Consider the following 22018-nt stretch of genomic DNA (forward strand, 5'->3'; position numbering starts at 1 on the left):
ATAATTGAATTTATTTATTTCAATTAAGAAAATGCTCATAACGTTGCCCATTGACAATTTGACAATAATTGAGGGCAACATTATGAGTTTTTGCTTAATTTATTGAAATAATTAAATTCAATTATTAGTTGATTACTTCTTTTTCATAACTTTGTTATTTTTTATTATCATCTAAATGGTAGAGAATACAAATTTGAAATTTTGCAGTTGTGTATAACTTTACACACCCTATCAAAATAGCTATCAAAATGACAGTGTTGCCATTTAAGAAAATCAACGATGACGTCATATCTCTAAATTGGGACACCCTGTATACATTATTATTATATGTCAAAAATGACAATTTGATATACTAATCGACGGGTCTGAGAATTTTTCAAAAAAAACAGTTAGTATTTTAATTATTGAATATATTCCAAATTACAGATATAACTTTGTTATTTTCTATTATCTTGTAAATGGTAGAGAATAAAAATTTGATATTTTGCAGTTATGTATAACTTTACAAACCCTATCAAATTAGCTAGCAAAATGACAGTGTTGCCATTTAAGAAAATCGACGATGACGTCATATCTCTAAATTGGGACACCCTGTATACATTATTATTGAATGTCAAAAAGGACAATTTGAAATACTAATCGACGGGTCTGAGCATTTTCCAAAAAAACAATTAGTATTTGAGATATTGAATTTATTCCACTTTACAGACTCTCTCTGTACATATATATTTTTATATATGTTGTAATTTAACAAAATGAACCGATATTGGCCACTAACGAAATTTTTCTAAAAAGTGTATTTATTCGGTTTTGCTTGAAACCTCCTCAATTTATCTCTATGATACCTACTACTTGACGTATTAAATAATTTACAGTTCCCAAGAACCTGAAGCTTCTCAATTTGAATACAAACACATTCACTTAAAACACAAATTTGGCAAAACCACTAATTAATCCAATTTTCAACGCAACGTTCACTCAGTGGCGTAGCGTAGTGGGGGCGGCAGGGGTGGTCCGCCCCGGGCGGCACTTTTTAGGGGCGGCAAAATTTGACAATATATATGTACACAGTTTTTAGGCGTCAACGCCCTTCCGGTAGGGATCTATGGAGGAGTGTCACCGAGCCGCAAGCCCTTATCCCTTGCCGTACCGCTCCTCCATAGGCCGATCAGACACCAGCTTATTCCAGACCAAGTCGTAGATTCTTTTTAGAATTTTAGACTACGACGTCAGCCTTTTTATTTTTCTATTCACCGGGCTGGGGCTCGAACCTCGATCGCCTCGGCCGGATATCCACTATAGATTTGTCAATCGTTCGCCTCAGTCCGCTTGGCTAATCTGATCTACAATTTAACAATAAATAATAAAAATATTTTGCAAATATTTGAACCATTTTATATTTTTATCGAAACTACAAATTCGGACCAATTGAAAGGAGCACGGAATTTTTAAAATCAAAAGGAGAGACAAGACGGCTTACTAAGGAATAGTTTTACCGTACATTGACTAACGGCGAAAAAGTTTTACGCAATTGGATGGTTTATTCTCCATCTAAAGCATGATTATTTTGCTTTTGTTGTCATTTGTTTGATAACGTAAATACACCGAACTCTTTTAAATTTTGCTCATCTAATGGATTTAATACTTGGTGGAAATTAAATCATAAGGTTTCAAGTCACGAATCAAGTGCACTACACATCTAAAATTATTGCAAATGGAAGAAGTTGGGAGAACAGACTTCAAAAAGGGGAGACTATTGACAAAAAAGAGCAAACATAGTGGCAAAAGAAATAAAGAAATGGCAGGAAATGCTTATCAGAATGTTTGATATTATAAGATTCCTTGTCAAACAAAATTTGGCTTTACGTGGACATATTATAGAAAACGACACCAGTACCAATAAAGGGAACTTTTTAGAATTAGTTAATTTAATTGCAAAATACGATCCTGTACTTCGTGAACACCTTGTAAGTTCTAAAATGTATGGCAAATTTTCAATCACTTATATGTCACAACAAATACAAAACGAATTTATTGCCATTTTGGGAAATAATGTTCGCCAACATATCATTAGGCGCATAAAAAATAAGGCTAAGTATTATTCAATAATTATATTCGTCAGCATTCCAGATCTTTCTCATAAAGATCAAACGAGTCAGGTATTAAGATACGTAGTAATTGAAAATTAAAGTAAAAGGAAGTAAAAGTAATGGAATATTTTATAGATTTCATTGAAACTAGAGACAAAACTACTGAAGAAATTTCAAAGATGATTTTGGACAAGCTGCTGGCCTAGATATAAGCAACTGTAGAGGCCGTGCATATGATAATGCTGCTGTTATGGCTGGAAACTATTCAAGAGTTCAGCAAATGATTCCTTAAACCTTGCTCAAATCATTCGTTAGACCTAGTTTGTTTACACGCTGCCTCAGTTAAGGTGGATTCAGTAAATTTTTTTGGCACTTTAGAACGTTGCTATTCTTTTTTTCCTCATCGGCACATCGTTGGGAAGTTATGTTAGCAGCTACAGGCAAAAGCTTCTTAAAAAGGGTTCAAGACACGCGGTGGAGTGCAAGGGCGATGCTGTAAATGTGACATGGCATCATTACAAAAACATTCTCGTCACTTTGGAAAAACTGACAGAGGCATGTAAAAGCTTAAACACTAGGACAGATGCAGGTGCTTTACTAGTTTCGATACAGTCATTTTCATTTCTTTGTTTTTTGGGCCTGTGGCAACCGGTGCTACATGAAGTGAATGATGCACAAAAATATTTACAAACAAGGGGACTTGACATAAAATTGTGCGCTCGGAAAGTAAATGCTTTGCAGATAATATTGACAGAGAATTATTAAACGTGATTGTAAAACTTAGATAAACTTTTTTATTTAAAATCCAACCTGTATATTGCAAAATAATGATGACTGTTCTCGCCGAAAAGTTCTCTATAATTAATGTATGTAATGTATAGTATACATTAAATTAAAATACCTAAATAAGAAGGCGGCAAAATTGTCCTCCGCCCCGGGCAGCCGACACTCACGCTACGCCACTGCGTTCACTTAGACGTCAACAATGTACCTATAAACGTTTATTTAACACTAAAACGTTTAGGTAAAAAATGACTTAATTTAATGCAGTGTCTGATTAGAAAAGTTGACCGCAAATATTCGTCATATCAAACAAGCGTATGATAGGATAAAAAGGAATTAAAATGTATGAAGCACTGAGCTCCTTGGGCAATTGGGCATACCCGTAAAACTAATTAGGTTAGTTAGAATGACTTTGAATAGCAAATGAAATCATGTAGTAAGGAGAGGTTTCTCATCAGATGAATTTGAAGTGAACAGAGGTCTTTGACAAGGAGATTTGTTATCCACGGTGCTTTTTAACTTAGTATTGGAAGCAATAATCAAAAACAGCTGAGTTAAAACGACCGGATCCATCTTGAACAATGAGTATCAATGTCTGGCTTTCGCTCAAAGAAGGCTCAAAGGAGGCAAAATATTTTGATCTAGAAATAAACGAGAAAAAGTCAAAGTATGTGATACTCAAAAATATTCAGCAAAAAGAAGAGGGACAGTTTGCCTTTATATCTAATGAAGCAAGGGAATATAATTTCGAGAGAGTGGTCCATTTTACATATCTGGTGGTTATTGTAGATGAGAAAGGTCAGGAAGAATGGAAACTGAATGCCAGATTAGCAAAGGAAAACAAAAAGATAGGAAGCCGAAGACCATTGATAAAATCCAAATATTTATCGAGAAAAACAAAGCTAGGGACATATAAAACGGTAATAAGGACCACAGTGAACACAGACAATGAAAAAAGCACATACGCAAAAATTAGAAAGATGGGAAACGAAAATGCTCAGGGCTTTATATGGAGGCAAATACACGGAGGAAGATTAGGTACGACGAACAAACAGGGAACTGGAGGAATTGTATAAGGGACCAAGCATCAGTCGCTTCATACACAGAGAGTGAGATAGATGGGACACGTGATGAGAATGGAAAGGAAGAGGATGCCAAAGATGATCCTAAAACGGGACCCAATGATGAAAAGAAGGAAAGACCCAGACAAAAATGGTTTGACAGCGTACAGGAAGATTTCAAAAATGTGGGAATTGTTAGTTGGGAAGAAAGAGTAACAAACAATTACAAATGGAGGAGAATAATAAGTCGATTTAGTAGGCAAGGAGCATGATTGGACAAGAGCCACCACACGTGATACAAGTTTTGTAATAGATTATAGTTTTATGTATATTATTATATACAGGGTGAGTCACCACTAACGCGACGGAAGATTACAGCGAAATGGTAAAAGATTTGAAAAAAATTTTTAATTAGTGGTTTGTAAGTTGATAAAATCTACATTTTAAAATTATTTTGAAATATACAGGGTGTCCCAATAAATGGCGGCGTATCAAAGTTATATTTTTTCTTACGGAACGCCCTGTGTTTTATTGAATTTTTTAATTGTCCGCAGAAAATAAGGTATAGTTTCATAAGGCTCCCCCTATACCTATGTACAGAGTGTCCTGAGTTATGTTGACTTTTCTTAAAATGTAAAGTGTTAAAAGAAGGCTTATTCTCGAGTTATTTACGAAATTATAAAAACATTACTTTTACATCTAAATAGTTGGATACTGGTTGAATGTATTCCATGATTACCTAATTATTACGCATTTGTCTACAGGGTGTTCAAAATTTACAGTTTCATTAGTGGAGTATTCAATGTGTCATATGATGCTTATTTTAAATAGAACACCATGTATATTAATAAATATTTATACTAAACGAATTTATCTCTTTCGAATGGTATATGGATGTCCTATACCTAGGTGTCATAGTTTTTGCGTAATTCACAATTATTTAAATTCTTAATCTGTAAATCGATTGAATCATTGAATCGAATTGAATGTCATTGTATAACATTGTCATTTTATGACAATACTGTCGGGTAACTATCTTATAATTAATGCATTCCATGCTTGATTATTACACATTTATTTACAGGGTGTTCAAAATTTACAGTTTCATTATTGGATTATTCAATATAGCATAATATGATGGTTATTTTATTAGAACACTATGTATAATAATCAAGGATTATACTAAACACAGGTTGTGCCTCTTTCGAATGGTATATTATATGTTCTATAACTAGGAGTCATAGTTATTGCGTAATTTACAATTTTCTTAAACAATACATCGATATTAAAAATATTTATAGGCACTCTCGATTTTTAAACCCATCATCTTGACATAGTTGTTATAGAGTGTAGTTGTAAATAAATATGTAAATATATTTTTATTTGCTGATTTGTAAAATAATTTTTTTCGTTATTAAGTAATAAATAATATTAAGAAAATAACTAAATACAAAATGAACCACAACTTACTATAAGTAAAACAAGTAATTGGACTTCGTAAGTCCTAAGTTTTCACCCAAAAGTCGATATCTGAACGCTTCGTGTAACTTTGCGTCGATCGATATACGATTTTACTAATGTTGAGTCATTGTTACTAAACTTTGGGTAATTATTGTTTAAACAGAAATGACTTCAAAACAGGAACTAAAGATTAAATCTCAACTTTTCAATACGCTTCGATTGATGTGTTACATGTACTATTTTTGCGACTATAACGGCACTTCTGGTTAGAAATTTTTAAGCGGAAATGATATAAAAACCAAAACCAAAATTTTTTCTCATCTTTCTAAGGCATGTCGAATGATATATCGCTTATACTATTTCGGTGACTTTAGAAGAGTTCATACGGTTGGAACTCTAAAACCGAAAGTGTCAAATTTCTCATCTTTAATACCATCCTTGGTTTATAAGCTTTCATTCAACACCTCATTTGTCATTCTACCTGTATTAATAATGGAGGAATTGTATTCGTGGACGAAAAGACAGATGGACAGACAGTCATGAAACCGGAAGTATATATATTTGTTCTCTTCTTGCGAAGTAGCGTCGAGTAATATATCACGTGTACTATTCCGGTGACTTTAAAACAGTACTTCTGGTCGCATTTCTAAAACCGGAAATCCTAGGTCAAATTTCGCACATTTAGTATCATCCTTGGATTATAAGCTTTTATTCGACACCTCAATTGTTATTCTACCTTGTATAATGACGGAGGAGTTATATTCGCAGTCCGACGGACAGACGGACAGACGGACAGACAGCCTAGGTCAAGTTTCTCACATTTAGTACCATCCTTGCATTATAAGCTCTCATTTGACACCTCATTTGTTATTCTACCTGGTATCCTTGGATTATGAGCTTTCATTTGACACCTCATTTGTCATTCTACCTGGTATAATGACGGAGGAGTTATATTCGCGGTCGGACAGACCGATGGACAGACAGCCTAGGTCAAAGATCTCACCTTTAGTTTCATCCTTGGATTATAAGCTTTAATTTGACACCTCATTTGTCATTCTACCTGGTATAATGACGGAGGAGTTATATTCGCGGTCGGACAGACTGACGGACAGACAGCCTAGGTCAAATATCTCACCTTTAGTACCATCCTTGGATTATAAGCTTTCATTTGACACCTCATTTGTTATTCTAGCTGGTATATTGACGGAGGAGTTGTGATTACAGACAGACGGACGGACAGACGGACGTGGATAATTCAAAGTTTTCACATTTTTTCAAAATTGGATGAAAACAAAATTATCAGTAGTAATTGCACAAGAGCTCTGAAATTATTGAATTTTTCCCGAGTGACACTTTGACAGTTTTATGTCAAAGTGTCACGAGAGCAAAAATTCTATATTAATTTCAGAGGTCGAGTGCAATTTGTTGCGATTATTTCATGAATAAAACTGTTCAAAACCAAAATTTTATTGTAATGTATTTATGTAAGTAAAAATTATCGATTTAATCAGATTTCTGTAGCTTTCCATTGGTCAGAATCTCCTATGAATGAAATAATCAGTTATGTATTACATGTTCAAAATGTTTATACAAGCGATTTTAAATGATTTGTTTACATTATTTAATATTGCTGGTGTTATAGACGCAAAAGCGTTCGAAATTTTTAATTTCATAAAAACATCATCTGAAGTAGTAGGGTAGGAAATGTAGCATTCTAGCATTTACAATATTTTTAATATAACCCCATTTAAAAAAAAATCATCTTGGTCAATCCTGGTGACCTAGGTGGCCAAATATATAGACCGAATCTATCTATCCATTTATTTCTAAATTTTATGTTGAGGTTGTTCTTAACATCACGTCAAAAATAAGCAGGAGCTCCGTCCAATTGGAGCCACATGTTTGTTCGCACGCTAAGTGGAAGGTTTTAAGAAGGATCCAAAAAACTTGTTTTAAGAAGTTTAAAAAAGCTGCTCTATTCAGATTTTCGTCAAAAAAATATGGATCGATAACGTACTCGCTCAGAATACTGCCCCAAACATTAACACTTCATCGGTGTTGATGATCAACAGTAAAATGTTTGTTTACTGTATCATAATAAAATGAAAGCTACAGTCGGAAAAATGAAAGAATACCCATGAACGAACATATAAAACACGCTGTATTTTTCTGTCACCGTGTCACAAAGAAAATTTCCCAGTGCAAGTACATGTAACAATAATTATTACATGTACTTGCGCTGGCCAATTTTTTGTATGATACGTTGACAGGAAAATACAGCGTGTTTTATATGTTCGTTCATGGGTATTCTTTCATTTTTCCTACTGTATGTCTATTAACCAGACGATTATTATGAAAAGTAGGTAGATTCGTCTATACACAATACATTCTTAAAAAAAATAAGGATCTTCTCCTAATTCTTAAGTTTATAAACGAAAAGTTTAACGTTCCTGTTCTGTCTAATGCTGGTGTAGTTGAGTTTTATACGGATGATAGTGGTTTTTCTTATGTATTCTACATACACTCGTTTGACTGATTTCCCACTGACTCGAAATTTTTCACGTACTAGTATTTGGGTTTTCCGTAACAGAAAGCAGGACATCAAGTTCGTTGACGTCATTAAAAATAAATGGTTTATTTTTATTTAACTTTTCGTACCTATGCAACATTACCAGTAGCACGGAATCTATCGAGAAATCTCTCAAAAACGTCCGTTTTTGGGTGTCTTCTAAAGGATACCTTTAAGCGTAAACTTTAGAAGCTAAGAGACAATTTTAAAAATATTCCCCAATGAAAAGTAGCATGTCTACTCTTTCATAGATATGGTGATTATTCATTTTTAGGAACAATTAAATTTGAATGTAATTGGCTCTGCCAAAGCCATTTTAAAGTAAAAAAAAATAGAATATCATACACCGATGTTTATAGTTTTGATAATTACCAGACCGTACTGTCATAAACTGACAATGTCATACAATGAGATTAATTAACTACATCTTTTGTTTTAAAATCGATTTACAGATTAAGAATTTAAATAATTGAAAATTACGCAAAACTATGACACCTAGGTATAGGACATCCATATACCATTTGATAGAGGTAACATGGTGTTCCGTTTAAAATAAGCATCATATGACCCACTGACTACTCCACTAATGAAACTGTAAATTTTGAACACCCTGTAGACAAATGTGTAATAATTAATCATGAAATACATTCAACCAATATCCAACAATTTAGATGTAAAAGTAATGTTTTTATAATTTCGTAAATAACTTGGGAATAAGCCTTCTTTTAAAACTTTACATTTTAAGAAAAGTCAATATAACTCAGAACACTCTGTACATAGCTATAGGGAATCCTTATGAAACTATACTTTATTTTTTGCGGACAATTAAAAAATGCAATAAAATATAGGGTGTTCCATAAGAAAAAATAAAACTTTGATACGCCGCCATTTATTTTGACACCCTGTATATTTCAAAATAAATTTAAAATGTAGTTTTTATCAACTTACAAACTATTCAATTTAAATTGTTTTCAAATCTTTTACCATTTCGCTGTAATCTTCCGTCGCGTTAGTGGTGACTCACCCTATATTAATTGTATTTTTAACCTTAGGCCTTCAAGACCTGTTAAGCTTTTTAAATAATAAATAAAGACTTAATATTATACAAAAATTTATCCCTACCTACTACTTGACGTAGTTAAACAATTTCCAGTTTCAAAGAACCTGATGCTTCCCAATTTGAATACAAGCACATACACTTAAAACACAAATTTGGCAAAACCACTAAATAATCCAATTTTCAACGCAACGTTCAACGTTCACTTAGACTTCAACAATGTATAAACATTTATTTAACACTGAAACGTTTAGGTAAAAAAATGACCTAATTCAATGCACTGTCTGATTAGGAAAGAAGACCGCAAATATTTGTCATATCAAACTTTGTGGGATGATTTCATTAACAATTCCGTTTCCAATTTTCTGACAATTATCACACATTTCCTAAATGGACTAATTTATTTAAACTACGCTTTATTGAAATCTGTTTAACGTATAATATTATCAGCAAGGCTAAAAAAATATAATTATTATATAATTAATGCTAGAATAGTAATAAACCGTAGAAAATAAATGTGCTAGACATGGTAATGGCAAATATATTAATAATAAAAAAGTTTTAAACTTTGCGCTTTATCTAACTTGATATTTGTTAACAACTTGACAATATTAACGCCTTACTCATAGTAAATTTAGAAAACCAAAGCAGAAACCAAATAAAAATTAGCAGATGTAAATTAAACGAAATTAATACAAGCAATGGACAAATTAATGGTTGTTGGTAAATTTAGGATTAGACTTAGAAGACTGAAAGATAAAACAAAAGCACACATATTCTTTGTGAGAAGCTAAGTAACATGGAGCAAACATATAATACCGAAGAATCACTCCAAAATATTAACCCCTATTAAGCTGCACCCCCACCATCGCGAATAAAGTTTGTACTAGGCAAAAAATTTAGTGTTATTTATGTGCTAATTAGTTTATCGAATCCGAATTTTGTTGCTCAAACCATTGACCAGGAAATCGCGTTGAAAGTGGGGGGGGGGGGGCAACCACACCGAAAAAAGTTCAAACTACTTGATTTTTTGTTGAAAAATTTACTTCTAATTATGTGCTAATTAGTTACTCTAATCAGAATTTTGTTGCTCAATCCGTTACCAGGAAATCGCGTTGAAATTGGGGGGGGGGGTCCAGCTTAATGGCAAGCTGCACCCCCCAACACCGAAAAATGTTCAAATTTCTTGATTTTTTTGGTGAAAAATTTACTTCTATTTATGTGCTAATTAGTTGGTCTATTTCGGATATTGTTGCTCTAAGCGTTAAGCAGGAAATCGAATTGAAAGTGAGGCGCGGTCAGCTTCTCATTAGACATACAACGAAAGACTTGTATATTCACTAAAACAATAAGATACTAGAAATAGGATAAGATTTATCGGTTACAGATATAACATTATTTCTGTAGCCTTTAATGCAGTGTTTTTTGAATTTTTTTCATAAACAACTGTAAAAAGATTAATAGAGAGTAAAAAACTATTAGGCCTGGATCCCGCGTACCAAAAAAAGTTGATTAATAGCAAGCTGAAAATTTGTTAATAGCTTAACGGTGTCTAGTCGAACAAACTTTGATGTACGGGAACACTGGAACAGGGAAAGTTTTAATTGTGGAATTTATTTGTTACCCTTTCATTAAACTATCATGCAAAAATCAGACTGCTATTGCTAACCAGCATGTTTCCTGTCATTTGACATGTTCTTCGTGTTCCACTCATTAAAATGCCCAGCTGGTGATAAACACCAGTCTGATTTTTGCATGGGAGTTTAATGAAATGGTAAAAAATCAATTGGAAGTTCTGTCCGACAAAATACATGGAACGTTTTCGTAGTCTGACGTTCTAAATTTTTAAACTGTTCCACAATTAAAACTTCCCATGTTCCAGTGTTCCCGTACATCAAAGTTTGTCCGACTAGACACCGTTAAGCTATTAACAAATTTTCAGCTTGCTATTAATCAACTTTTTTTGGTACGCGGAAAATAATGTTCTCAAGAATTTTTAATAGTTTTGAACATACTACTGTATTATAATAATTTTCCAAAATAAAACAAATATTTTTAGTTAATTTACAATTAAAGGAAAATAATTATATGTATTTGCTTTTTAAATAATTTCAGTGCAAACGGCTGATTTCCAAATAGAAACAAACAGATCAATAAGCTTACCTGTTGAGCAAAAGTTACAACCTTTTCGAGTAAAAGAGAAAAACGAAGATAATAATGGAAATACGCAGATGTAACTTTATGTTTGGATCATTCACGGCAATAAACCGAACTGCACATTTTGCTATTTACAAAAATATGAACCAGATAAAAAAATTAGACTTTTTAGAAAATCTAATAGGAAATTAATAGTACCTATTCACTTCAGTCAAGTCCGCGTCGGGAAATTCTGAGTGAGCTGGGAAATTGGAACGGCGGGAGCTTTTTGTGATATGCAAAACAATCCTATGTGACACAATCTATTAACGCATACCTATCCATGAGAGATTACTTCGATGCCATAATATGGACCGCGCTGTAATTATGTCGACTGTCCTAGTATATTATGGTTGTGAGAGATGGGCATTAAAAACCACAATCCTGAACAAAGTGAAATTATTCGAATTGTGGCGCTATCGGTACATCCTAAAGATGTCGTAGGTCATCAATACCTACAATGAAGTCTGCAAAAAGAGAAAAAAAAACAAGATACTTCGGTCACATAGAGACCTAAACACCATCTACTTCGGTGGAAAAATTATTTCGCGCAGCAGCCAATAAAAAAAGATTTCGTTAATTCTAAAGAAAACAAACTGTCTATCTGTAACTGTTGTTCTAAATGATATTTATTACACATCCTGAATCAGCTGCTTGAATATAGTTAAAAAATGTTAAAATGGATGTACATTTAGAAAAGATGTTACAAATAGATTTTAAAAAGTTTTTTCGGTTAATGTTTTCTTTATTTGTTGTATAAATAACTATAAAAATATTAATAGAGAGTAAAAACCCATTGTTGTATAATAATAATTTTTCAAAATAAAACAAAATATTTTTAGATAGTTTGCAATTATTAAAGTAAAATAATGATATGTATTTGTTTTTAAACAATTCCAGTCCAAACGGCTGATTTCCATATAGAAACAAAAAATCAATAAGCTTACCTGTTGAGCAAAAGTTGCATCCTTTTCGAGTAAAAGAGAAAAACGAAGATAATAATGGAAATACGCAGATATCAGTGGCGACGCGTGACTTTTTTTGAAGTGTTACCAAAACCAGATGCAAAAAATCTTATTTAAAAAAATGAAGATATGGCTAAATGTATATATACACTCACCGGCACAAAATTCCGCCACCCAAAATTTTTGATTAAGTTTGACAATCTATAACTTTATTAATTGTACTTCGATTTTCAAGATTCTTGCACGAGTTTGTTGGTACATGTGTTGATGTCAATTGCTATTATTCCGGTAACAAAAATTTTTTGCTTAGATGGCATTATACGGGAGTGAATGTAAGCGTTGTTTTTTCTCCTAACTTTAAAAAATTTTGTGGAAAAATTGGAGCGCTGATTTTGTTTCATACCCTTTTTGTATTATCCTGGAGGTATCACTAAGGTCTTTTTTTTTGAATTATCTGAATATCTCTTTTCTTGTAAGAGCTGTAATTAAAAACACTGCTTTTTAAGGTTTATTTAATTAAAAATATCAAACGCACTAAAATTAACAAAACAAAACAAATTTAACAAGAAAACAAAACAATTCAATAGCGGTTATGTCCACTGCATCGACAGCAACGACTGTTGCAGCAACGACTGCTCGCAATCTGTTTAGCATCTAATAAAGATGTGTTTTCCTTGCTTGGGGAATAGCACGATATTCCTCTACAAGGGCCATAAATGTACCAACTTTTCTGGAGGCCTAGGATGACGGCAGATATGTAGCTTTTTTTATTCATCCCATAAATGCTCAATTTGATTGAGATCTGGGCTGCATGCGGGCCATTCTAATCTTATCAGTCCAACCTCAATTGTGTGAATCAATCAGTATTTTTATTTACAAAAAATGGTACAGCTCTTACAAGAAAAAAGATATTCGGATAATTCAAAAAACAAAATGTTGGTGATGCCTTCGGGAAAATATGACAGGACTATGAAACAAAATCAGCTATTCCATTTTTCCACAGAATTTTTTAAAATTAGGAGAAAATACAACGCTTCCTTTCACCCCTGTACAATGACATGCAAGCAAACATTTTTGTTACCGGAATAATACCAAACAATATGAATACATGTACCTACAAACTGGTGCAAGAATCTTGAAAATCGGAGCACAAATTAATAATAAAATGATAAATTGTCAAACTTAATCAAAAATTTTGGGTGGCGGAATTTTGTGCCGGTGAGTGTAGCTTCAATAATATCATTTTGTATATGACTTGAAACTCTCGAAAAAACAGATGTTTCTAGATGTTGACAAAATTTTTGATCTTTTTTGGCAATTAATGTTAACAATTCCCCGTAATTGCCTCGATTGTCAGAGTCGTCACACTCAAAATGATCACGAAACGCTAGTTCTTGTTTGGCCCAAAAACATACAGTATCTCTTATAAGTGTGCTAAGGATATACCATATACCTATCTATTTTTGAACAAACTCATTCAGCCTTATTAATAAAAATTGCTTAGTCCAACGTTAGTCTCGGACTACTTAGTCCGAGATTAAGCGAGTACTAACTTCATTTTAAGATTGTCATTAATAAACACGGACTAAGCTCGCACTAACTAAACCTTCCTTAGTCCTAGTTACAACAAATTTATGTTGGCAACCCTTGCGAAAAAGAAGATAAATGGAGAGAATTTTGCGAAAAAGAAGAAAATGTAGAGGATTTAACCTCTCTTTCCTCTAAACAGAACGCGAGATTTCAGTTTCTCCAGGACTTGTGTTATGGGAGATTTTGGACCAATCACGAGTCACAGATTTGACACTTGACAGTTTGCTTGTCAACCCTACTTTTAATTTTTACTTTACTGATCAACTAGATCAACTGATTTTTGTAATTAGATTCAAATTTCAAATATAGTATTAAAATACATATACTGAACTGAAAATGAATTCAAATTCAGAAGACGTAAGTGAAATAATTGTGAAAATAAATACATACATTATTATTTTTAGACCTTGCAGGTTTTAATACAATATGATGCATTCATTTTTAGTGTGAAGTGTTTTTCCCAAATTTTCAAACGAAAATTATTAAAAAAGAAAAAGATCATCAGGGTTGGGTGTATAACTTGAGAGTCAATATATCCTCAAAAGAAGATGCACAAAAATGGCTCCAAGAGTTTTCAGAAAACACGAAAACCACATATAGAGTGAGGAATAGCTTTGCTGATAATACAGCAAAAATTGTGTTTAAGGTACTTAAAGTATTATATTTAAGTAACTAATCACATGTTTATTTTTTCTAATTCAGGAAAGTGTTGATAATGTTCATGAATCCTAATTTTTAGAAGGAGTATCGGTGTATCCATAACACAAGGCCAGATACACATAAGGTTAAGGCCCCTCATTCTAAACATACTGGTTGTAATGCAAAAATTATAATAACTGTTAAGCAACAAAATATGAAAAGGTATATTGACAGAAACAATTTTGTAAAATTATTATATTTCATTTTGTTGTAGGAGTAAGGATATATATTTGTCAGAGTACCCAGCAGAGATATTTTTAAAGTATACCCACAACCACTTAATACTAGTCGCAGATGCCTTACGACATAGGACTCCCTCAGATGATATAATAGAAAAATTTAAAAAGCTGTTTTCCAAAGGACATTCACCCTCATCTGCATTAAATATTTATAAGTCAGAATTGCAAGAGGAGTATGAAGAGGACTATTATAAAATTGTGGCAGATGGGTCAAAATGTCCCACACGTAGATGGTGCTATGAACTGTATTATAAAATGTTTAATAAACAATATGGTGATCCTTCTGGAAGTGAAATGGTTGCTTCTTTAAAATTGTTCATCGAACAATATAATGCAAAATGTGGAGAGCAATGTGCAATTATGTCGGAAGATGTAGAAAATCTAGTTGTGTGTATTTGCTCACCACTAATGAAACGAGTGCATAAGTATGAAAGATCATCGGGTGAAATTATGTTTATCGACTCGTCTGGTAACATGGATAGGCATAACAGCAGGGTTTTTTTAATGTTATGTCCCACAGTTGCTGGTGGGTTACCTGTAGGAATTATTATGACGTACAGTGAGTGCGAAAATGTTATAACAAAAGGGATAAATCTTTTTAAAACTATTTTAAATACTGATAGTTTTTACGGAAATTCATTTCCAAGTATTATTATGACAGATGACAGTGCTGCAGAAAGAGCTGCATTAAAAACATCTTTTCCAAATTCCACTCTTTTGTTGTGCAAGTTTCATGTGCTTCAGGCGATAATGCGTTATTTATGGGATAATAAACATAAAATTCATGTAGACGATAGGCTTCCAATTTACAAAAATTTTAATAGTGTGTTACATTCACCTTCTGAAGATGAATTTCATGAGAAAGTAAAGAGTTTTATGGAATGTGATAGTGTCAAAAAATATCCCAATTTTGTAAAATATTTCGAAAACTTTGTTAAAAGGTCTCCAGAATGGGCACTATATTATCGTTCTAATTTATTAACTAGGGGAAATAATACAAATAATTTTTGCGAAGCAGGTTTTAGAATTATAAAAGATAAAATCTTAAATCGAGTCAAGGCTTTCAGTATAGTACAAATGTTCGATTTTTTAACAAGCAGTTTAGAAAGTTATTATGAGAGAAAAATAAGCGATATAATAAACAACCGATCAGAGGGAGTTAAGAAATCAAAGCATTTCATAAGTGATGAAAAAATCGAAAATCTTAAGTGTATTCAAATTGACCTGAATATGTTTGAAGTATTGTCTGGGGATAACAAATATTTCGTCAATTATAGTGATGAACTTTGTTCATGTCCGGTAGGAAGTCAAGGTGCTCCTTGCAAGCATCAGCTTGCAGTTGTAAAACAGTTTAGTTTGTCATCTTCACAATTTATACCTTTTGCAGATCCCCCAGCAAAAATAATCCTGTTTAAAATTCTTTATGGAAAATCACCTGAAAATGAAGAATGGTTTGCCTCCTTGACTAGTTCAACAGCAAATAAATCTGATGTTTCCCTTGTCAATAAGACCCTTCCATCACAAATTCCCTCAAATAATAGTGAGGTAGAGTTACCACAACCTAGTTGTAATGTAAATGTTGATGAAGGGTGTCAAATGATTCAGGAAGTATCAGAATTATTTAAAGATAAGTTTATGAAAAATCCTGAGCTGTATTTCGATGCTATCAAGAAATTTCATGAACTTGCAACTAATGCTGCTAAAACAGATTCAGCTTTAATCTCAGGATTACACACATTTGGAAAGTATACGGGAGCTGGTAATCCTCTGATATCAAAAAAGAAAAATCTGCAAGGAGGCAACCGTATAGGAGTTCAGCCGACATCCATTTCCCGCAGGAAAAGAAAAATATGTGGAAGATCACTTTCGAATAGTGGCCGACCCCCTAAAAGACAAAGGCTGGAGGATCATGCATATCCCAAAATAAAAACTTCTACAAATGTCTCATTAAGAGAGAAATCAAATTATAAAAGGACAAGAGCTCCTCATTCTTTACAATTTTGCGTAGAAAATAATATCAATTTGGGCAAATAATTTGTCATGGTATTTCTTATTCTTTCTTTTAATGGTATTATAATCCTGGATGCAGTTTTGCCTGTTTGACTATTTCTCTATATTATGTTCATGGTTTTCAGATTGTCTTCAATGTTATCTAACCATCTTATTCTGGGTCTTCTTCCCTTTCAGCTACTTGCTGGTTCCCATTGTAAAATTGTCTTTGTTGATTTTGGGCCTTCTAACCTCTGGACATGACACAGCCATGCCAACCTCTGACTATACATAAATCATACAATATTGTGCCCTTCGTTTAGTTCATTGATCTCATCGATTCTTCTGATTCTCCAAGGACCATCCTCCTCTTGTACTGGTTCATATACTTTTCTCAAATATCTTCAGTTTTTCTTCATCTTGTTTTGTCATTACTCAGGACTCACATCCGTAGGTTACTACAGGTCTAATAATTAATGTTTGGTACCTAAATAATTTTTTTGGATCTTCTGTCTAATAATGTTAATGTCTTTGATCTGTTATTAGCATGCTATGTGTGATTTCCACTAGCAATATGTGGGTTAATTTCATTGTTCATGATATTCATCTGATTGATTTCTGTGCCTAGATATGTGAATTGACACCCACACATGTGAGTGCCACTTGTTCGAAGGATTTGTTTATAGCCATATTGTTTTCATTATCAGGCGTTCTTTTGACAGTCATATACTTGGTATTTATCTCATTTATTTGAAGTCTTTATTAACACGTCTATAAGATGTTTTTACTCCTGCTGATGACTACATCATCTGTATATATGCAGTTATTTGTATTTACTTACCTCTCATGGTACTTATGTGATATAATCAAAGTACCCTTTAGTCAGCAATTAGGTAATGTTATCATTTAAATTGATATTGTTCTCTGAAGTTAATATTTTGAAATGTTTAGATGTCAGTTTGATTAAAGGTTTAATTATGTATCAAGTAACTTTGTGAAAAAATAAGAGTTCAATAAGTAATTCTACAACATACAAAAATAAGATTTTTTTCATAAAAATTTAGTGTTGTCCGAAGAACCAACGTCTTCAGAGTCCAGATAATTAATAATAATAATAATAGACATCCCAATGAGGCCAGCCAAGACTATGTCGACAATACAGCATCGAACTATTGGTTGACAATTACCTGAAATATATCGTCAAAGACCCTCAGGTCCAAAACGACAAATGTTGATATGGATGTCGTCGCAGAAACCATCCAACATCTTACAGGGGGCTGCCAGGAATTCTCTGCAACTGAATATAAGGAACGGCATGACTCAGTGGGAAAGATCCTTATATACATATTATCAATACATCCCTGAGAGTATGCTTAAGAACGACAACTACAAGCTATACTGAGACCTCACTGTACTCATAGACCAAACAGTGGCCCATAAATAGACCAGATCTCATACAAGTTAATAAATTAACAAGACAAACAACACTAATTGACGTAACCATACCTAACAACAATAATCTTTTACTGAAAAGATCGCCAAGTACAAGAATGCAAAGTACCCAGACAATACCTATTATTATGTCTACTACTACTGGAGTCATTCCCAAGAACCTCCTCGAAAGCATAAAAAGGCTGGGTCTAAATGAATATCTTTACAAGACCATGCAGAAAGCTGTACTACTCACAACAGCCAGATGTGTACGAAAATTTTTGGGAGATACACCTGCATACCAAGTCACCTACAGGGCTCGATAACATGGAAAGAGTCCCACCAGAGCTCAATCCTTTTGATACCGTACGTATCTGGGATGAGTCAATTTTCCTCTTAAAGGGGTGTGAGCCATATGGCTAAATATGATAATAGATAGCTTTATTCTAAAACACAACAATATTATTAGGTACATTAATTTAATGCATCTTATCTTTGTTACAAAAAACTTTTTTATAATTCCCAAGTTTAAAGTTGTATTCTTTTTTAACCTCCAGGTGACTTTCCGAGAATCTATTATCAGCCCGACTTATTATAAAGAGAACATCTAAGCAATTTTTACACTCTTTCACAGCTGGATCAATAATTGTTGTTGGAAGTTGGGTTTATTTTTTAGATTTGACTTTGACTTTTTTTAATGGGAAGCATAAAAAAGTTGACACAAAAGCATCTCATTATATATTCACATTATTTTGATATTTTGGTCTTGAAATCTACCTGTATAATTATTTTATGATCTCCCATAGCTATTGCACTGTTGCCTGTTGCATTTTGTTGGCCTGTGACATCATTCTGGTATGTAGAACGTTGGCGTAGGATGAATACAACGTACAGGACTAAGTAAAATCAACAAACCTGATTTTTTTTAAATATCTAACTTATTTTAACTACTGTATGCAAGTAACCACATTTTCAAAATTTTGAACTGCTAAAATTTTACCCTTTGCTTTAAAATTAAGTGGTTTACTTATTTAATTAAGTGGTTTACTTATTTCTAGGATTCACATTGAGGATGGTCAGTTTTGACCAAAAACGTTTGGTGATATTCCATAATCCATTTGAATAATGTTAAAAAAAATTAATAAATTTATATAATAACATTCAACAGAAGTCTTTACTTGTTTATTATATTGTACATAAATACACTCATTGTACGGCATAATAATAATCATACTTATTGTAAATGAAACATTAATGTATAGTCGAAAAAAAATTAATAAATTTATATAATAACATTCAACAGAAGTCTTTACTTGTTTATTATATTGTACATAAATACACTCATTGTACGGCATAATAATAATCATACTTATTGTAAATGAAACATTAATGTATAGTCGATTCGCTTTTCCGAGACTCAACTGTCTAGTGAAGTTAGTAATTTATTTTTTTGGTAAATTAAGTTGTCAGGAAATTAGACACAAGATGACTGGAAATTACTACACAACCACACGTAATTGCTCTTGCCAATATTATTAATAATAAACACACATAATAATAATAATATATTTATTTATTTATTTACGGGTTTCCCCAATTTAAAAAAAAAATATACATATATAAACAATAAACAATAAGTAGAAGTAAAAGTAGTATTAGTAAAGTCCAGTAAAACAGTAAAAAAACTAAAAATAAAATAAAATGAATTAAATGAAAGTGTGACAGCATAAAACTGTAGTAAGTACATTACAATAAAACTAAATTTAACATACACACAATCCACGTTATGCAGTGACAATACATAATAATATAATATAAACTGACATTAATCAACTAACTACAGACAATAAAAAAATTAACACATTACATAATACAAAAGCATTATCCATGGCAAAAATTAACAAATCCACTGAAAATATAATATTAAATATTAAACATAAGTGCTGACCGGAAAAATTGATTTTAGTTGGTTTTTAAATACTCGACTGGAAGAAGAGAATAAATCGATGTCCAAATCATTCAGGCGACTTAAAGTTCTATCTATTGGTGAGTTAAGACCATAGTTAGTTGAATGATGAGGTACATGGAACAAGTTATTATTTCTCAGATTATGGTTTGGAATATTAAAGTTTATTAATTTTAATAAATCAGGACAATTGATTTCACTATTTAATAGTTTATAAATAAAAGCTAGATCATTTATAATTCTACGGTCTTTTAAGGAGTGCAAATTGAGATCACTACGGATGATGGTATAGTTGTGGTTTAGTTCAATAACATTATATCCCAATCTGTATGCTGCAAATCTTAAAAACTTATTTTGAACTCTCTCGAGAATATAATACTTTATTTGAAATAGGATAACCTAATATAAACATGCTAAAGTACATATAGTCAAAACAATACAAGTAGGTATTGATATAGTCCATAACATAATTTAAAAAGTAAAAAACTAAAACTAATTTAAAATGTCAATACCTAAAGCCACAAACATTTGATAATTTAAAATTTAAAAAGTAAAAAACTCAAACTAATTAAAATGTCAATATCGAAAGCCACAAACATTTGAATAAAATACCAATGCGATCAATGCAAGCACAATAAGTATACATATAAGGCAACACAAATACATTCAACACATCTTATTCTCTATAATATATTTTTTTTAAACTGTACTTGAATGTATTAATGTTTCTACAAGTTCTTAAATCGAGAGGTAGTTCATTATATTCTTTAAACCCTTTGCAAATTAAAGATTTCATCATAAAGCTATTTTTAAACTCAACAATATGTAGATTATTTGTACCCCTTGTATTATAATCATGTACATCTCTCTGAAAAGAAAAATATTTTTGAAAGTAAGATGGAGCCAACGAGTTCAATATTTTATACACAAAAACCATGGTTAGGTAATGCAAACGTTGACGAACTGACAACCATTCAAGTGATTTTAACATAGTCAATATTGGCGTTATTCTACTAGTTCTTAATATGATGCGCATCCCTCTATTTTGAAGTTTTTGTAACTGACTAATTTTATTAAGACTGGACAAATATACAATCGATGCACAGTAATCAAAGTGTGGCTGTATTATTGTATTATATACAGTTACTTTAGTCTCAGTCGACAGATTTTGAGCTATTCTGGTGAAAAAGTACAATTTTTTTGAAATTTTTTTACTTATATACTCAAAATGTCCATCAAATGACAGCACGTTATCAAGCTGAAAACCTAAATATTTTGCCGTTTTTACAATTTTGATCTCTTCATTGTTAATGTGTAAATTAATCAGATTTAAATTTATTAAACTATACTTATGTTTAGTAGTAAAAATAACAGCTTTGGTTTTATCAATATTTAGTTTTAATTTATTCATGTTGAGGTATTTATTAACTCGATCAAGTGTTCTGTTCATCTTCACTACAGCATTCTCTAACTTAACATCACTACATGCTATCAAAGTATCATCAGCAAAAAGATTGATAAATTCACAATCCAAAAACAAATCTATATCATTTATATACAGTACGAAGAGGAGTGGTCCAAGGACACTACCTTGAGGTACCCCTACCAAAATGTCTTTCTCAGTCGATACTGTATTATTAAAACATACTTTTTGCCTGCGATTGCTTAGATAATCTTCAAACCAACTTAAAACCTTACCGGAAACTCCATATTGTTCAATTTTAGCTAATAAAATGTTTCTATCAATGGTTTCAAAAGCTCTTTTCAGATCCAAAAAAATTCCAATAGTATATTTACCATCTTTTATATCATTCTTTAGCTTGCAGATTGTTAGTTGTAATGCAGTTTCACAAGAATGGTTCTTTCTAAACCCAGATTGATTTTCTATTAAAATTGAATTCCTTTTTACATGTTCCATTAAT

General features: G+C 32.1%; 2 protein-coding genes across 10 annotated transcripts in view; one reads left to right on the top strand and one right to left on the bottom strand.

Annotated features, from left to right (window-relative positions):
• LOC114340960 (serine-enriched protein) overlaps window positions 1–22018 on the bottom strand; it is a 207726-nt gene that overhangs the window by 175149 nt on the left and 10559 nt on the right. Inside the window, exon 1 of one of the 9 annotated variants that reach the window (XM_050645437.1) lies at window positions 11185–11258. The exons of 1 other annotated variant lie outside the window; for it this stretch is intronic. The gene's annotated coding sequence lies outside the window, so the exon portion shown is untranslated. Of the gene's footprint in view, window positions 1–9086; window positions 9366–11184; window positions 11259–22018 lie in introns of those variants that run through there. 7 more of the 9 variants (XM_050645434.1, XM_050645441.1, XM_050645435.1 and 4 more) reach the window with 7 other exon arrangements.
• On the top strand, window positions 14037–21474 carry LOC126881262 (uncharacterized). The gene is made up of 4 exons (XM_050645433.1): window positions 14037–14129; window positions 14218–14418; window positions 14512–14633; window positions 14686–21474. Exons 1-4 carry the CDS (start codon window positions 14109–14111, stop codon window positions 16742–16744), a joined length of 2403 nt encoding a protein of 800 aa, XP_050501390.1. The 5' UTR covers window positions 14037–14108; the 3' UTR covers window positions 16745–21474.

This window comes from Diabrotica virgifera, chromosome 3, assembly GCF_917563875.1.
Source record: "Diabrotica virgifera virgifera chromosome 3, PGI_DIABVI_V3a".
In the NCBI taxonomy this organism is placed as follows: domain Eukaryota; kingdom Metazoa; phylum Arthropoda; class Insecta; order Coleoptera; family Chrysomelidae; genus Diabrotica; species Diabrotica virgifera.

Bases quoted from the DNA above. Each gene is read 5' to 3' on its own strand.
- LOC126881262 (XM_050645433.1), top strand. From the start codon at position 14,109: ATGAATTCAAATTCAGAAGAC. The intron at 14,130-14,217 runs GTAAGTGAAATA...ATTCATTTTTAG, and splicing joins TGAATTCAAATTCAGAAGAC to TGTGAAGTGTTTTTCCCAAA. The intron at 14,634-14,685 runs GTATATTGACAG...ATTTTGTTGTAG, and splicing joins AAGCAACAAAATATGAAAAG to GAGTAAGGATATATATTTGT.